General features: G+C 33.9%; 2 protein-coding genes across 6 annotated transcripts; one reads left to right on the top strand and one right to left on the bottom strand.

Moving 5' to 3' along the window:
- Positions 1 to 690: 690 nt before the first annotated feature.
- LOC114914784 (antifungal protein ginkbilobin-like protein) lies at positions 691 to 1,251 on the bottom strand. Its single transcript, XM_073248270.1, has 2 exons — positions 909 to 1,251; positions 691 to 785 (listed from the first exon to the last, which is right to left on the bottom strand). Exons 1-2 carry the CDS (start codon positions 1,249 to 1,251, stop codon positions 691 to 693), a joined length of 438 nt encoding a protein of 145 aa, XP_073104371.1.
- Positions 1,252 to 4,985: 3,734 nt separating this feature from the next.
- Positions 4,986 to 18,487, top strand: LOC140853691 (uncharacterized). Of its 5 annotated transcripts, none has more exons than XM_073248453.1 (3): positions 4,986 to 5,137; positions 17,685 to 18,024; positions 18,134 to 18,487. In XM_073248453.1, the coding sequence occupies exons 1-3, from the start codon at positions 5,100 to 5,102 to the stop codon at positions 18,155 to 18,157; spliced, it is 402 nt and encodes a 133-aa protein (XP_073104554.1). In that variant the 5' UTR covers positions 4,986 to 5,099; the 3' UTR covers positions 18,158 to 18,487. The 5 variants fall into 5 exon arrangements, 3 of the variants coding, with proteins under 3 accessions (XP_073104554.1, XP_073104556.1, XP_073104555.1); XM_073248455.1 differs by having other exon boundaries at positions 18,125 to 18,487; XM_073248454.1 differs by having other exon boundaries at positions 18,116 to 18,487.
- Positions 18,488 to 18,638: the final 151 nt, after the last annotated feature.

Below are 18,638 nucleotides of genomic sequence, written 5' to 3'. Positions count from 1 at the left end.
AACTTTGAACGGTGAAGTGATGTGGACAACCTTAATCCTGCTATGCCAATCTTCTCATCAAGGCCTGAAGAGAAACAGTGGAATACATTGGCCATGCCATGCTATTTTCAACGTATAATCTTAATGATGCTGATCTAAACCCAGAAATTTCCCATTCTCAAGTGTCTTGTTTTCATGCCAGTTCAGGATATATTCATATGGAATAATTTCTGTAAATTCTGAGAAGTGCTAATGATCGGATCAAGGTCATCTGGACTATCTTACATATTTGACCCCTTCTTTTTTCCTGTTAAGGTTATATATATATATATATATATATATCCGACCTTGAGCTGAATCAAATGATCACTGTGCCTATGTGCACCAAAAGAAAGAACTATATATATGACATAAGCAGGTATTACATTTTCTCTTGAAAAAATTCCAGATATATTATTAAGTAATTGAAAAGTAATCTTAGGTTCAGTTCTTAGAATCCTATAAGAGGTACTGAATTTTTGTTTCAAAAAAATTTTATGATGTCAGTTGATCCTTTGAATTTCCTGAAGAAACCTGTTTCAACATGTATTGGATATCTTATCAGTGTCAAACTGCTAACACAAGCAAATAAAAAGGTACTTACCCACACAATCACCCTATGCCAAGCAACAAACCACTTGTAGAATTGATGCTTGCTATTTATTATTGATCTCAATATAGAAAACAAGCCACATCCAACAAGAAGCCAACTGGCTGTAAAGTTATAAGAAGCAAATGACCCTGAAATAGTGTTTGCATGTATTGCTCTAGAAGAACAAAGTAGAAAGCAGCAGCAAGACACAATTAAGAACCAATAGATAGGTTCTAATTATTAACAAAAGGATATTGCTCATATCTGATGGTGCAATCGACAAGCACCGATCTCGCACCAATTGCCATCCCACAGGTGCTGTTCATAGCTCCCTCAGCCGATTGGAGGCACACCGAGCAATCGCCATTGGTGAGGTTGGCCATGCATGCCGCATGGCCGTAGGCGAAGGCGTTGGGGAAGGGTGAGATGTTGTAGTAGTCATGACCCTTGCGGGAGGGCGTTGCATCCAGAAGGTCCGATAGGACGTAGGCTAGACTGATGGTAAAAGGATCGCCGGATGTGTACGTGCCGGTGTTGCACAGAACTGAAGTAATATTGGTGTTTGGCACGCTGCTAACTGTGATGATCCACAGTATGAGCAGGGCTGAGATGGTGAATGGCAATTTAGAGAGGAAAGCCATTTCCTTTGCTTGTTGAATGGTTGTTGGCTTGGTAATGGGATTTTGCAGTGTTTGGGGGGACTTGGCATTGGATTCTTATGGCTTCTTCGGCTGCTTGGGATGGTCGTCGTTGAATTTTTCCTTCTTGTGGGGCTATCATTTTTTGTGGTTACTTTTGTCTCCTTTTGCTTGGATGAGGTGCTTGGACACCACCCCTTGGCCTGGCATAGTGGGAACAGGCATCAATAACAGTATATATATATATATATATATATATATATATATAGAGAGAGAGAGAGAGAGAGAGAGAGAGAGAGAGAGAGAGACTTAGCAACTCTAGAATGGATCTTCGCTTAAATCCAGTCAAATCTAGGTGGAACAATAAATATTGTACATCAATGATCTGAATCATTGGATGAAACTTCTCAACAAGCATAATCTACACATATTTAACATCGCTGCATGGTAGGAGGCATCCATGATGGAAGCATGTTTACATTTTGCATTGTTTAGTCTAAATCTGTGGAATCCACTGAAGGTTGGACCACACGATCTACACGAAAGGGGATGCGCGGGAGTACATAGCACTAAGGAATTGGATGAGATCATGAGATGAGGTGGAGATGTAAAATGATACGGTTTAAATGGATTGTGCCATGAAACCAAATGTTTGTGATAATGATAAGAGATTGAGATGGAGTCCATACCTAGAGGATGTACCTGGAGTGATCGACTAAGAAAGTGAAAGCTGACATTTGACAAGGAGGACACGGCATTAGACATACAGAGTTGGATTCCAACATCAGATATTATGGAATGGTCAACTAATAGGTGGCTAACTATTCTTGGCGGCATCAAAGATGAATTATTCACCTGGATAATATACATCTGGTCATCCTATTATGAATTAGCCGAATTAAAAATCACATATCTAATTAATACAATTTTGAGGCTTCATATACCTTTACACATTTGGAACAATACTAGGAACATTTTCAAGAAAAACTGATGAATCATGAATATAATCTTCTTGATGATCTTATAACAACATTAAACACCCTCATATGATTCGATATCCTTCACAACACCTTCCAGAGACGTTTCTCATTAATGTTAACTTATTATCTCTTATCTTTTTAACCATGGGCACCTGTAAATTACAAGAATCTATTTGATCTCACAATTTCATTACACACAAATATGGAACATTTAGATAATTTTTTTTAACCTCTAGCAGGTAGAAGCTTAACTTTCCTACCTTTCAATCTATTCCTTTATCCATCAAGAATTGCCACTCTCTTGCCTAATCTGAGAAAGGTGTAAATGATAACCTCATTGCAGCCAAGCATATTAGCTACAAATCTACTTCTATACTCAAGAATAATTACCAAATAGACTGGCTTTTCTCAAAGTTGATTTGAAGACCATATAAGAGCTCCTAGCAACAAATATGAACTTTATGATTTCTCAACCATCTATCATCAGCTCCGCAGAAGATGATCATCGTCATAAAATATAGTTCTAAAATCGAGACCAGATCCAGGAATCCGGATTCTTTTGAGACCCCTTCAGCATTAGCTTTATCCAGAATTCCTTCCAAGAAATCAGGGACCAGAACAACAAGATAATGCAATAAAAAAATCACCTTGCTTTGAGCCTCCCCTGTTTCCAATGACCCACACACTACCAACTAAAATTGTCGATTTGTGCGGCAAAAGGCAAGATAAGATCCATCCGTGCCACTATGGTCTAAAAACTCTTGTAAGTAGTCAGTCAATCGAAATACTCCAACTTAACCTGTTATCAAGCTTATCATAATATATTTTCTACACCTCTCCATTAAGGATCCATTTTGTTCATGGAATGAATTTTTCTTCTTACTTACTTTCTGAAAATATGATTTTAGTATATTTAATTAACTATAAAAAAATTACTTATTATAAAGTGACTCATATTTGGTTGAACATCCGTCTTTTTGAAAAAACTATATAAAATGCATATTATATCCTAATAGATATAAGACCATATTTTTTTACTCTTAACTTTATATGCCTATTAATATCATATTTATATAAATATAAATATAAATATAATATGATATAAATTAGATCATAATAATTTATTATATTATTATAATACTAATATATATTAATATATTATTAATATATATTAATATAAATATTATATTAGTATAAATATTAAAATAATATTAATATATTATAAATATTATAATATTTATATTAATATAAATATATCAGCATTCGGTATTTCATCTTAACTATCTATTGATATTTTATAGAATTTCATCTATGGATCTTAAAAGGATATTTTTGAAAAGAAAAAAAGAACCTTCAATTCACATCCCACGAAAAATCTCAAAATCCATCTCCTTTATAGATTTTTATTTTTCATGAAACATAAAATGTGTATTTCAATGGGAGAGCTTTTTTTTCATACTATTTTCTCTAAAAACTTCAACCAAACAAGAAGAGACTTCAATTTCTTGGAATTATGCCCCCCCCCCAACAAATTCCCACAAACCAAACAAGAAGACTCTTCAATTTCTTGGAATTACCCCCCTCACCCCCACAAATTCCCGAACCAAACAAGTCCTAATCTTTTCGTACTTAGAAATATAATGAACCATTAGAGAGTTAGCAAAGCACTCTGCTCTTGGTTTTTAACGTCAAGGAGTGCTAGAGTCAAAGCGTGCAATCAACTATTAGTCACTGTCTTGATGGACGATGTCTTGAGTGTACATAGCTTCTAAACTCTATGACAATTTTTTCTTTCACATGTCAAACATTAATTGTTGGGAATGCACCTTATTAACATCACCCTACAAATTGGTTAGGGTGAGTTGGGTAAAGAACGTGCTAATCTTTAACAACCTGACTTAGCTAGGAATCGAGACATCTTAAGAATCACCTAAACTATTGTATGCTCATATCAACTATGTGGATGGAGGGAGTCTAATTCTCATTTGCTTCTAAAAGAGATGAAAATCTAAAATTCTCCAAAATCTAATTTCTACTATCTCCTAGTATTTAAATGTCATTTAAATTCCGAATCCGATGCTGGTTCCAATAATGAACCAAACACATTGAGGGAAATGACTATCTGATTTTCATTCCAATCCATTTCGATTTTGATTCCAGTCGTAAATCAAATGGGCCATAAATTTTTTAAAAGATGACACATTTTGGAACATCATAACTAAAATCCACTAAGCAATATAATGCTTAAATATATGCTAATGGTTAGTTTTACCATCAGATATATATCTTTGACTTACAAAAAAGACTTAATGCCTAAATGGATTAATTATTTTAAGTACAAGAAAATAAGTTAGTGACAATAGAAGTCATCCGTAAATTTCAAAATCTTGTCGTAAAATTTTGGGTGATGAGATTTTGGTTGTCATGAGAGTGTCATATGAGCTAAGTACCTTTGGCTTGGATCTGTTGAAAACCCCAGCCTAGATCCAATTCATTTTTCTATCCCTTGTGAGAATTTTTCTGATTATGAACTGTCATTAATTATTTATTTTATTTTATTAAAATGGGTTGATTATATGATCCAGATTGATGGACATATATGTAAGCCCATTGTTATTGGTGATCCATATATTTTGGGCTATGCGGGCCTTATGTTGGATTGTGTAGTTGGGGTTGTACAGTGTAGGTCTAAACTTAACTTAAGCCCGTGATGGAAGGGCTTATTAGAGTTTATTTCAGATTTATCTAGGTCCCCTCTCCACTTCTTATAAATACCATGAGACTAGTTCTTAGGCTTGTCCCATTGAATAGGTGCCCGTTGAGAAGAAGGTGGGGAGAAAGATTTGGCATTCAATATTCGTCTAAGCATCCATGATTGATCGGGCTTTGGAAATCAATGGCAAACATAGGTACGCATTTATTATTTTGTATTCTGATCTTCTGCATATGATCTTGGAGAAATCCTTACAATTGATATCAGAGCACAGATTTTGAAGAGGATTAGAATAAATAAAAAAATTATTAAAAAGAAAGGGGGATGGATCTCCTCAGACTGTGCCCTCTCCTCTCTTTCTTCTTGCTAGTCAGACCTCTTTCCGATCGAATCAAGGTCTGACGACCACCTCGGGAGCCAGCGTTGAGGGAGATGATAGTTTATGACCGGATCTAAGGATCTGATCAAACAAACATAAAAATCGTAGAAGAGGAGGGATGGATCTTCCCATGCCCTTCTTCTTCTTCATTTCTTCTCGCTGGTCGGATCTCTCTCCGACGGGATCCTGCTCCGACGGCGATCCGGAATAGCCTGCGGTGTTGGATAGGTGTTTCCAATCAAGATCCCAAATAAATAAAAAAAATAAAAAAAGGTGGGCGGTCCTTGCCTGTCGTCGCCCACTTTTCTCGTCTGGCATGACGTCGCTTGCGACGATCGATGCATCGGCCCCCCTTCTTTTGCACGTGCAGTTGTTCGGGATGCCACCGCCTGTCGTAACCGATGGCAAACTTGCAGGCGTCGAGCTTCAAGGGGATTCGCAAAAAAAAAAGGGGAAGAATCAGGGCCGTTGGATCTCTGTTGGCCCACGGTTTCTCCTTAAGTGGCAGCGGCCTTCAATTGGCCTATTTACGCCGGTCGCCGGTCGGACCCCCTTTCTTAATGGGTTTTGGATTTTGAATTTTGGGTTTAACTCAAAATTCAAACCCGATTTGCTGATATTATGTTTTATGACACTTTTATAGTTTTGTCCCTGCTGTGAAATTTATTGAATAAAATTTTCTATATTACTATTTAGCCCCTCCTGAAGCTTTTAATTTTAAAATAATATTTCAAAACTTCAGTTTAATTCTTGATAAGGTTAATTTTTGATGATAGCCTTCAAAAATTAATTTTTTTGATATTTTTTTAATTATGTGATGTAATATGCTATTTTTTGAAATATTTTTTGTGGCATAATAGTTTAAAAAATTATTATGGCATGTGATAGACCCTCTGATAGTATATACTTTTTCTGATTGCACGTATATTTTATATACTTTCAATTTTTCTTTAAGAAGTTAAATAGATTAAAACCTAAATTATTTATTTGAGTTGTACAAATTTATTACTGTGACTTTAGAATGCAATATTATATTGTAATATGATTTGTGGGGTATATATTATTTTGTATCCCATTCTGGACTTAATCATTTATAAGCATACATGTGGTTAAAGTATGCCGAATTATATGTATTTAGGTATTTATTTTTCTATATGGATAATTTTATGGATTGGCATAAATATTTATCATCAAAATAATTTATTTATGTCAGTTCATAAGATTTTTCACGATGAGAGGGATATTTTTAAGTTATGGCATACAATCACCTGCGCAAAGGGGGTTATTTTATATTTTAACTGAAAATTGCATGAAGCATTGTGTTGTGAGGGTGCTCTAGTTTTTGAGGTCTGTTTGTCCAAAGAGAATAGGCTTCTGAATCCAAGGATATTTCTTTTTGTGGCTTCATATGAACAGCATTTATGCATATTGCATATTCTACCCAAAAGAAAATTTATGATATTGTGTTTGGGCTTTTGTTTATTACTTATATTATTTATGCATATGCCCATTGACTAATATTTTGCATTCCTCCTATTTGATTGTACAGTCTCATTCAGTATGAATAATAATAATATTGTTATTGAGGTCTTGACTAGATTAAATTATAAGAGGTGGAAGCAAGATATGAAATTTGTTCTTGGGATTGCTGATATTGACCTGGCATTACGTGACAATAAACCTGATGATCTCAATGATCAAAGTATATCTAAACAAAAAGATTATTTTACTAAATGAGAAAAATCTAACATACTTAGCTTGATAGCTATTAAGAGGTATGTTTTTTAGCATCTTCTAAGTAGTCTACTAGAGACCAGTAATACTAAAGAGTTGTTTGATGCCATAGGATAAAGACATATTGTATCTGAGAAAGTTGAATCTGGATGCCTAATGAGAGAACTGATGATCATGAGTTAATATAATATTGAGGATATCAGAAAATATATTCTAAAAATAGTTCATCTCCAAACCAAGCTTAAAGATCTTAAAATTGATCTATCTAATTCTTTTTTTATGCCTCATGCTTTAAATTCATTATCTACTGAGTTCTCTTAGATCAAAACTACTTATAATACTCTGAATGAAACTTGAAGTATTAATGACTTGATCACCAAATGTATTGTTGAGGAAGAGAAACTCAAGAAAGAAAAGAGTGAGAGTGCATTTTTTTCCATCCAATGCAAACTCCATTCTGGCAAGGGTCCTGTAAATCAGAAAAAGCGTAAACCTACTACTTCTAAATAGTCTCAGGGTGCAAAAGGACATGGTAACAACCCCAATCAAAATCATTCTATATAGGAGGACCTAAAGCTGTCATAGGAAAAAATATCAAGTATTTTCAATGTAAGAAGAAAGGCCATATAAAGAGTCAATGCTATAAGTTCAAGTCTTGGATGGTAAAGAAAGAAAAATAAGGAGGTAAGCCCCTAGCCCTTGTTTGTTATGAGTTAAACATAGTCAATATCCCTATTGATTTTTGATGGATTGATAGTGGTGCCACATCTCATGTTGTAATTTCTTTGCAGAGGTTCATAAGCAAGCAGAAACTAAGTCTGAAGAAGACCAGACTGAAAGTAGAAAATGATCTTGAGGTTGAAGTTGAATATATAGGAGTTGTCAAGTTATCTTTAAAATCTGATTTTGAGATTTTTTAAAAAAACATCTTTTATGTACTTTTTTTTTTAAAGAAAGTTGATTTCTATTTCTGCTTTAGATAGGCTTGGATTTGATTTTAATTTTCATAATGAAAAAGTTAATTTGACATTTGACTTTCAGATTGTTGGTTATGGTATTTTGAATGATGGATTATATAGATTATGTTTAGCTTGTAATAATCTCTATACTTCTTTAAATATTGAGAACGTAGTTGTAAAGTATTCTAGAATCAAATATAGATCCCCTATGTTGTGGCATAAATGCTTAGGACATATATCTAAAGAAAGAATTGACAAATTGATAAAGGATGACATTCTATCTGCCTTAGATTTTGGGGAGATGGAGACTTGCATTGACTGTATTAGGGGTAAATTGACTAAGACTAAAAAGAAAGAGGCAATTCATAGTTCAAGTCTTTTGAAAATAATACACACTAACATTAGTGGGCCATATTCCTCTATAATATATGGTAATAAATACTTCATAACATTTATTGATAATTTTTTTTAAAATAATTATCTTTATTTAATTAAAAAAATTAGATGATCTTGAAAAATTTTAAATTTTTAAAATTGAAATTGAAAAATAATTAAAAAAAATCATCAAGATTGTGAGATCTGACCGTGGGGGGTGAGTATTATGACAAACATGATATAGCAGATAGCATATGGGTCTGTTTGCCAAGTACTTACAAAATTATGGAATTATTGTCCAGTACATCATGCCTGATAGCCCTGAGCAGAATGATGTGGTCGAAAGGATAATCATACCCTTAAAGATATGATGAGAAACATAATAAGTAGGCCTAACTTGTCAGAATATCTGTGGGATGAGGCTTTTAAAATTGTCTTATACATTTTTAATAAAGTTTTCAATAAATCTGTGCCTAAAATACCTTTCAAATTTTGGACTGGTAGAAAATCTAGCTTAAATCATTTTTGAGTTTGGGGTGGTTCTGCAGAAGTAAGAATATATAAACTGATAGAGAAAAAGACTAATCCTAGAACCAGTCATTGTTATTTCATTGAGTATCCAAAATGTGCTAAAGGATATGGTTCTATAGTTCTGGGAGAGGTAATAGAATTATAAAGTCACAGATTACAAAATTTCTAAAACTTGATGCGGCTGATGTTGAACCTTTCCAGACTGTTGATATTAACAGTAGTCAGGTTGAGACTGTCTCTATTCTTGTGTCTGCATCATATGAAAATATTGTTCTTGCACCTATTGATAGAGTGGATATTCAGACCCCTGATCCTATTGTTCCTATTGAAAATCTTCAACCAGTTCAACTTATTAAGGAGGTGCCATTAAGAATATCTATTAGACAGAGAAGACCTACTATTCCTGATGATTTCTTTATCTATCTTGGGAAAAATGACTATAACATTGGACATATGGTTGATCCAGTAACATATCATGCTACCATGAGCTGTCCTCAATCTGATTTATGAAGAGATGCTATGAAAGAGGAAATGCAGTCTATGACCAGCAATGAAGTATGGGAGCTTGTTGAGCCTCCTAATAATTATAAATCTATTGGGTGCAAGTGGGTGTACTAGACTAAGAAAGATTCTAAAAGAAGAATTGAGCATTTCAAGGCTAGATTGGCTGCCAAAGACTTTATGCAGAGAGAAGGAATTGACTACACTAAAATTTTCTCTCCAGTATCCCCAAAGAATTCCTTTAGAATCATCATGGCTATAGTGACCCATTATGACTTGGAGCTTCATCAAATGGATGTTAAAACTACTTTTCTGAATGATAATCTCAGTGAGAAAGTGTATATAAAATATCCTGAGGGTTTTCAAAAAAAATGGGAGAGAGCATTTAGTTTGCAAATTGAAGAAGTCTATTGACGGCTTAAAAAGCATCTTGGCGATGGTACTTAAAATTTGATGAGGTGGTAACCTCTTTTTGACTTTGAGAAAAATAAGATTGATCAGTGCATCTATTTCAAAATCAGTGGGAGCAAGTTTATCTTTTTTGTTTTATATATTGATGACATCTTGCTTGCTAGTAGTGATTTCGATTTGCTTAGTGAGACTAAATAAATGTTATCTAGGACTTTTGATATGAAAGATCTTGGAGAGGCATCTTTTATCCTAGGTATTTAAATTCATAGAGATAGATCACGTCATTTGTTGGGTTTGTCATAAAAGTCATACATTAACAAAATTCTTGAAAGATTTAATATGCAAAATTGCAAACTATGTGATACAACTGTTGCCAAGGGTGACAAGTTTAGTAAAGATCAATGCCTTAATAATGAGCTTAAGAAAAATTAGATGAAGAATATACCTTATGTTAGTACTATAAGGAGTCTGATGATGCTTAGGTTTGCACCAGATCTGATATTGTCTTCATAGTGGGAGTTTTTGGTAGATATCTATCAAACCTAGGCTTCCAACATTGGATTGCTGCAAAGAGAGTGATGAGGATATATTTTTATATTGACTGGAGGTACCGTAGCCTGAAGGAGTGTTAAATAGACTCTGACTACTTTCACTGTACAAGCTGAATTTATTGCCTGTTATGGGGCTACTACTCAAGCTATTTGGCTGAAAAATTTTATTGCAGGGTTGAGGAATGTTCATTCTACAATGGACCATTGATAATCTATTGTGATAATAGAGCTACTGTATTCTTTACAAAGAATAATAAATCTTCTAATAGATCTAAATATTTAGAGCTGAAGTATCTGATAGTAAGAGACCTTGTGAAAAAAGGGGACGTAACTGTTGAGCATATAGATACAGAGTCCATGTTGGCTAATCCTTTGACTAAGGATTTGAGGCCCATATGCTTTATAAGGCATGTTGAAAATATGGACATATTGAGTTCTTTTGATGTACTTGGTTACTGAGAGTGACTTTGTATATATATTTATTAATATTTTATTGTTATGGATATTTTTCATCTCATATTCTTATGATGAATATTGATATATATTATTGACATGATAAATTGATGATATATTTATATTAATTTTTTTGGTTATATATACATATTTGTGTTAATACACTAGGAGATATTTTGTTTATGTACTTATTATATGAAGTATAAGATCAGGTGTCGAGTCTCAGATATGTTGTACTGGCTCATCATTGACACCATATTGAGTATGTGAGACAGAATGGCTTGTTGTTGAAGTCATTAAAATTTTTCTTACTTCTTATGTATCCAAGCATGTTGAAGAAAAATTTGAGGACTGACAATGCAAATAACATATGTTTAGATCACTTTTAGATATTATTTTCTTACTACACTACCACAACAAGACTTATGTCGATAGTGTTAGTGATGTTCGTAACTATGGATAGATCTTATATCAAAAAAAGGATATAATGACTCCTATGATTTAGCATGATTGACACTATTGGACCGAGTCAATTCTAAGATACTGTCCATAGATCATATATTTTTCAAAAATCGTGGCTACGTACTGTGTTTTCTATTATTCAGCCCGAGAGTCATTTTCAAAATAAAATATTTTTAAAATTTTAAAATCATAATTAATGTTGCCCAAGTGGGAGAATATGAAAATTTTTTTGATTATAGACTGTCATTAATTATTTATTCTATTTTATTAAAATGGGCTAATTATATGATCCGGGTTGATGGACATGCATGTAAGTCCATTATTGTCGGTGATCCATATGTTTTGAGCTATGCGGGCCTTATGTTGGATGGTGTGGTTGGGGCGATATAATGTAAGCCTAAACCTAATTTAAGACCATGATGGAAGGGCTTGTTAGAGTTTGTTTTAGATTTAGTTAGGTCTGCTTTCTATTTTTTATAAATACCTTGAGACTAGTTCTCAGACTTGTCTCATCGAATAGTCGCTTGTTGAGAGAAAGTTGGGGAGAAAGATTTGGTCTTCGATGTTCGTGTGAGCATCCGTGATTGGTCGAGCTTTGGAAATCAATGATGAACACAGATACGTATCTATGATTTTATATTCTAATCTTTTATATATGATCTTAAAGAAATCTCTACATCCCTGCTCTTGGACAATCTAAACATAACAAGAAAACTCATTTAATTTTATCATTTTATCTTTTATAATTTATCTTAAGGTCTGCATCTAATACACAAGGATCAAAGGAATACATATGCATGCTCGTTATATAATATAATCCAGTCTCAGTATATTCCAGGTTAGAGACTGTTATCAGCACTTGCCCCAAAGTAGCGGTAGGGCCCTCCACATCATTTAGCAATCCATCACACAATGCCTCGTAACACTGGCATAATAATTCATAAACTACGGGAGCGTTAAGAGGGGATCTAAACATATGCGACCTCCAAAACAAAGGAGGTGCACAGCGGATGGTCACGTTACCAAGTCATCCGATTTGAAGGTCCATATGATACGAATGTACTTATTTGTACTCAAAAGGCCTATTTACGTCCTCTAACTTCGCACCATCCGATATATCATAATTTGGATCTGGTAAATTAGGGTGGAGTTAAATGCCGTCCAAAGTCTGCACACTTTTTCATCCATCCTACTATCAGGTTAAAACTTCCTTACGTTTGGATGCTTCCTGTTCCTTTTATCTTCAAAATACCTTCCAGACGTTTTCTTATCAGATTTTATGGTCATTGTTGCCGCTCAAAATCTGATGTGACATGTGGACAAGCCATTTTGCTCAGTTGAGTTGGATGATCATAGCATGGTGTTGGAATTGTTCTACAATCCCAGAAAAAGATCAGGAAGTCACCGGAACATGTTTGATTAAAGATTCTCCAAAGTTTAAGTATTCAGACGGAAGAGAGAGAGAGAAATTTAAGAGTATGGCATTCAGATTTCTTTTCGTACTTAAAGTTCCTACATTTCATATTTATAAAAGAGACGATATGAAACTGCATAATTAGGATCACAAAATCGATGAATGAGTAGTTGAACTCTTTCCATATCCACCGGTCGAAAAGATAAAAATATTTTTTTTTGAATATATTATGATCGGATGCTTTTCTTATTTGCTAATCTAGCCGGTTACAATATTCTTTTTCGGACGTATTGAGATTATATTAAGCAATAAAAAGATCATGCTAATTATTTAGAGATTTAATTAGCTATTAATTTAGTTGAACATGTGTCATCATTGGGTTGATGGGTTGAGATACTAGGTGAGATTTTAAAGGTGACAAATCTGACCAATACCAATCATGATATAACCTAAGGACCTCAGTTAATGTCTCCCCTCTAAATCCATGTCGCGTTGCCCCACATTATTTTTTAGAAAACAAATGCAAAGATTTTTCTTTTTTTAATTCCTATCCAGATTCGAGGAGCAAGAGTCCTGCTTAACAAATCGCTCTCCATATTCTCTATTTTATAGGAGACAATAGACTCAACATGACATTTTCCTAGACTGTCAGGCTTTCTGAAAATATATGTATATTTTTTCTTTTTTTGGCATCCTTGCTTCATCTCTCATATGCATCACACATACCAATGACTAGTTTATACTTAGATTGACATACTCTATGTATTTATACATCGCCATATCTAGTGTACCAATCTAATGTGGACTTAGCTTGTCGGACACTTCTAGAAGTGGAAAGAAAATATAACCAAGAAGAAGGGTTTAAGGTTAGGCATCTAAATAAAGTGAGAGGAGAGGGAATCAAAAAGGAGATCAAAGTATAATAAAACATGAACTTACTGTTAGCTCTAATTTTTCCTCCTTTTATTTCATCTCCTAACCATGAATTCCATGATCTTGCTAATCATTTAAATAAATTCTTTCCATGTAGCCCTGGCTTAGACCTTTGTACTTATTAGAGGTCCTGAGCTCAATTTTGACAGCATATCCATCATAAGAATTCAAATTTGCATCTATGATCTCAGTACTACTACCATAGGAGTTTGGAGTTGGGTTTAGGGGCATGTCCAAGCCTTGATGAACTCTTAGGGTTGGTGCCCCAAGCAAAGTTGATTCGGTTATGAAACTTTGGTACCAAAATCAACTTATTTTGGATGGCTTTGAGCAAGCCGGCAATTCTAGATCAAAAAGCTATCACTGGTCCATTCCTATGAAAGAGATAAGAGGTTAAAAGGGTTAAGAAAACTAAAATAACATCTTAATAGTTGTTATTTCGATGAAAAGCATAAGGAAAAACATCAAAAGCTATTAAAAAAGCTTGACATTATGTTGAATCATGGGAGAAACCACTTGGAAACATCTGCTCTGAATCTACTGGACAAAAAAAAAAGAAAAAATCTTTATCTATACTTATAGTAAAATTTCGTTTTTGTCGCATATGTGCCGTTGGGTCAAGAAAGGATACGTGTTGTGTAATTAATAGGGGGTGGGATCTCACTTTTATACTCGTTATTTACTAGATGCGACTACTTACAGGCTATATAAAGTGTATCCTTTCTCACTTGAAATTAGCACATGTAACAAATGTGAGAGATAGTATGCATGGTTATAATCTTCCTTCTAAATAGAGATTTTGTATGATTCATATAACTTAATTAGCATATCGGTAGAAGGTGCACTTCCTTTATTTGTACATCTTAAAACTAAACTAAGCATACATCTTATCTAATGGGAATAATTATATTGTTTTGTAATCATAATATTTTAAGACCAAGCTTCTGCATGCACCTGATAGTTTGAGTCTAATAGTAAAATAGATATTTTTTTGCTAATGTAAGATTTGTCATTTCATTTTGGTTAAGCTGCTTTCCTTTTTACATGTGTCATTTTAGTTTCCCCTATTTTTCTTGATGAAATTATTTCTTGTCTCTACTACTGCCAAATACTCTACTATGCGATGGAATCGCAACTTATTAGTAAATAAAGACTCCTATGATCTATTTTTTATATTTGTTGTGCATCCAAATGCTTCACAAAACTCACAATATTGTTGCTTTGCTTTTACATTATTGCTTTGCTTTGCTTTTCCTTTGTACATTTGAATTAGGAGTACCTTTTGATTAAATCCTCATTTATTTTTGATTGAGGGCTATTCCTTATCTATATTGCCTCCGTGGATATTAAGATTCAATTTTTTTCTACTTGAAGCAAATGAGCCATCCATGATGGACTCAAAGAACGAGGCCCGTATCCAAGCCCATGTTGCCACTTTAAGCCTCAAAAAGGGAGGCACATGATTTGCAGTTTTGTAGAGCAAAAATTGCTCACGTAGTAGAAGTTATTTTTTTTTAATTTTATATTTATATAAAGAGGGGCACCACTTATGGTGGTTATCTCATCTGATTGTGAAGATACAACTCTTGTGTATGTAGGGAGAAACAAAAGAAATTGAAAACTCTTCTTCGATGCCTTAAGTGGGTGTTGCTCTTTTTTTCTCAAATTAATTCTAGTGGAGTACACTACAATTTGAGGAAACTTTAGATTATGAATATATGATTATGGTTTGTTTTATGTAATCATAATTGAAACTATGTGATACAATAGGTTGAGTTTTAAGGGTGTTTGCATGCAACCTTGAATTTATTCATGGTTCAAAAATCTTACATTGGTATCAGAGCCAGGTTATTCTTTATCCTAATCTAAATATGATACATAACAAGACATATGTATGCTAGAACAATTAAAATTGCATCTGTGATTTATTTTTTTTTTAATTTTGAAATTTTGATAATATGATCATTGGGCCATGTTTGAGGGTGCCTCTTTGTTTTTGTTACGAAGATGGAGTGTGCCCCCCTTCTGGATAAGATCCAGAAGGGGATTCTACTTTGTTAGTTACGGTGAAACAGAGGGGCATGCGTTCTTTCTGGATAAATCTTTTTGTTACGATGAAACAGAAAGAGGTGCGCCCTTTCTGAAGAAGTCTTTTTGTTACGGTGAAACAGAGAGGCATGCGCCCCTTCCTGAATAAGCCTTTTTGTTATAGTGAAACAGAGGGGCTCGCAAAAAAAATATATAAAAAAAAAAGAGGAGGCTCTTAGAATTTTGAATTCAAAAGAGGGGCCATGGCCCAATCCATTTTTGTGAGATTTTCTACGAGAGATTTTTTTTCTTATGATATTTTGGTTCCTTCGGGGTTTCGAGATGGATTTTTCCATCAAAAAAAAATTCCACTAAGATCCAAAAAAAAATTAAAAATATTGGTGACCTAAAAATATTGGTCACTAGAACTATTTTTTTATAATTATTGTTTATCATTTTTTTGTGAAATAAAATGGTATTTCAATGGATCTTATTAATTTCTATATTTATTACAAAAAATGGTGCGAGTTATAAGAACTTCGAAGAAAATCTTTTCTGCTCAGCAAAGGGATAGGATGGATGGAATGATCAATGAGTTGATCAGTATAAAAATGGATCCTATAGACACCAATAATGAATTGGTTCAACTGATGAACCTCATCATTAGAGCACATGGCTTAATGCAAAAAATTATTTGGGAAGGTAGTCTGGAAACTGAAGTGGAGAAATATAGGGCTCTAAGAATGATTTTACCAACACCTAGTCAAAAAGGGGTCTTAGATTCACTTTGGCGTAAGGAGAGTCAGAGAGCTCTTGGATCCTATTGATGCACTATGAAAATCTTGATCCAAGAATATATTAATTGGGCAGCCAGGAAGAATTCGTGTTCTTCCTTAGAACTGCCTCTTCGTGATGGAAAGCGAAGAGCTTTGGTAAAACTATTGCTGCCGAAAGTGGTTTACGAGTTTTCCAAAGGCCTCTATGATGATCTTGTTAACTCAATTTTAGTTACTCGGATTTCATGTGGAAATTGATTATTATTTTCTTATTTTTGCTATGAATTGAACTATGTTAGTTCTGCTATTAGCTATTTTTTGTTTAGGATGTTGAATAATATGTTTTGTGATTATAAATATTATGTTATTTTATTTTCACATATTTGCATATTATTGTTCAATTTCTAGTTTCTCTTTTTATTTATTTATTTTTTATGGAAATTAAATATAGATTCAGGAAAACTCAATAAATTTATTATTGAATAAACTTATTAGGTTCTCAAATTTAAGTAATTTAAGAATATTACCTTTACATAATTAATTATGTTACTTTTATTATACATTAGGATATTAGATGATGATTGGAAACATAGTGAACTTTCGATTCTAAATCTAATGTAGAATAATTGTTAGCATAATTGATAGTGTTAAGGTAGATGTATGTATGTTATTAGATGCTAATAAATGTGTATAAAATATCTATATACAGAATATTAGTGTTCAAATGGCATCAGCTACGAAAAATATAGTGGCCGAGTTTAACAAAGGTGAAAAATTTAATGGCAACAATTATGAAATCTGGAGCATGAAGATCTAGTATGTGCTAGAGGAGCAAAAGGCTCTTGAAGCTCTTAATCTTATCATGGAAGTATCTAAAACTGGCAACACGGCCCAGCATAGGAGGGACAGTGAGGTGTATGATGTCTGAAGAAAGAAAAATTCAACTGCTCGCATCACATTGCTAAGCAGTATGGATGATGACATTATGTAGGAATTCAGAAAGTATGACTTTGCGAAGGACATAAGGTCTGCACTTAAGAAAAAGTTTGGAGGCATATCGGTGGCTAAACTTAAAGCTCTCACCGTTAAGTTCGACACTTATAAAAAGTGTCCTGAACATGATATGAAAAAATATCTGAGGGTCACGTCTAACATGGTGAATGAGTTGAAGGATGTCGGCCATATCTTAACTGATTTGCAGCAAGTCCAGGCGGTGATACACTCTTTACCTAACAGCTGGGAACATATGAAAATGCACCAGACCCACAATATCTATATTAAGAATATGGAGGATGCTCTGCATCACCTTGAGCTGGAGGAGGATTGCCTCCACTTCAACAAGCCAAGTACAGATGTATACATGGCCGATCCCAGCTTTCAGAGATGTAAGGGACGCAAGCACAGGAACCAAGGTGGGAACCAACAAGGAAAGGGTAAGGGTGCAGCCAACAAGAAGCCAAAGAATGAGAAAGAAAAAGATCCTCTCAAAAGGAAGAAAAAGAACATTGCAAAGGCCAAATGTTTCAACTGTGGCAACAAGGGACATTTTGCTTGTGACTGTACTGAGCCCAAAAAGGTAAATGGCCTTTTAGCACTTAAGAGTGTAATAAATATTTCTAGTTCTATTTTGCTAACTGAATCTAATCCTTTGTGGACTGTAAACTAAGACGCTACAGTTCATGTAGCGAAGGATCGAGATGCCCTCGTAGATTTTCGACGACTCCCATATGGGGCGAGATGGATTTATATCAACAATAACTCCAGAGTTGAGGTGAAGGGGATTAGCATATGCAAGTTAGTCATGCATGGCGGTCGGATTCTAATCCTGCATGATATTCTGTTTGTTCTAGAAATTCGTCGGAATTTGATTTCTGTTTTAGTACTGTTAAAATATGGTTTCACTGTATATTTCCATAGATGTGGTATGAATTTATATTTAGATTCAAGTTTTATGGTTCTGGATATTTTCTAGATAGTTTCATTGTGTTGGATATTGTTAATGATTTCAGTAATGTATATTTTTTCTTATTTACATCTTCTGATGAGTCTTTAAATGATGTCAATGTATGGCATGCTGGACTTAGCCACATAGGTCAACAACGTATGTAAAGACTAGCCAAAGAGGGCTTACTAGGTGGTATTAATAAGGTAGAATTGTTTACTTGTGAATATTGCCTAATTGAAAAAACG

Source organism: Elaeis guineensis, chromosome 14 (genome assembly GCF_000442705.2).
Source record: "Elaeis guineensis isolate ETL-2024a chromosome 14, EG11, whole genome shotgun sequence".
Classification (NCBI taxonomy): domain Eukaryota; kingdom Viridiplantae; phylum Streptophyta; class Magnoliopsida; order Arecales; family Arecaceae; genus Elaeis; species Elaeis guineensis.
This window is presented reverse-complemented; position numbering and strand designations above follow the sequence as displayed.

What these genes read in the sequence shown, in the direction of transcription:
- LOC114914784 (XM_073248270.1), bottom strand. Translation starts at nt 1,251, where the DNA reads ATGGCTTTCCTCTCTAAATTGCCATTCACCATCTCAGCCCTGCTCATA. An exon ending in CACCTGTGGGATGGCAATTG is followed by an intron (nt 786 to 908) that starts GTGCGAGATCGG and finishes TTGTTCTTCTAG; the next exon opens with AGCAATACATGCAAACACTA.
- LOC140853691 (XM_073248453.1), top strand. Translation starts at nt 5,100, where the DNA reads ATGATTGATCGGGCTTTGGAAATCAATGGCAAACATAG. An exon ending in GAAATCAATGGCAAACATAG is followed by an intron (nt 5,138 to 17,684) that starts GTACGCATTTAT and finishes TTTACCTAACAG; the next exon opens with CTGGGAACATATGAAAATGC. An exon ending in ACTGTACTGAGCCCAAAAAG is followed by an intron (nt 18,025 to 18,133) that starts GTAAATGGCCTT and finishes CAGTTCATGTAG; the next exon opens with CGAAGGATCGAGATGCCCTC.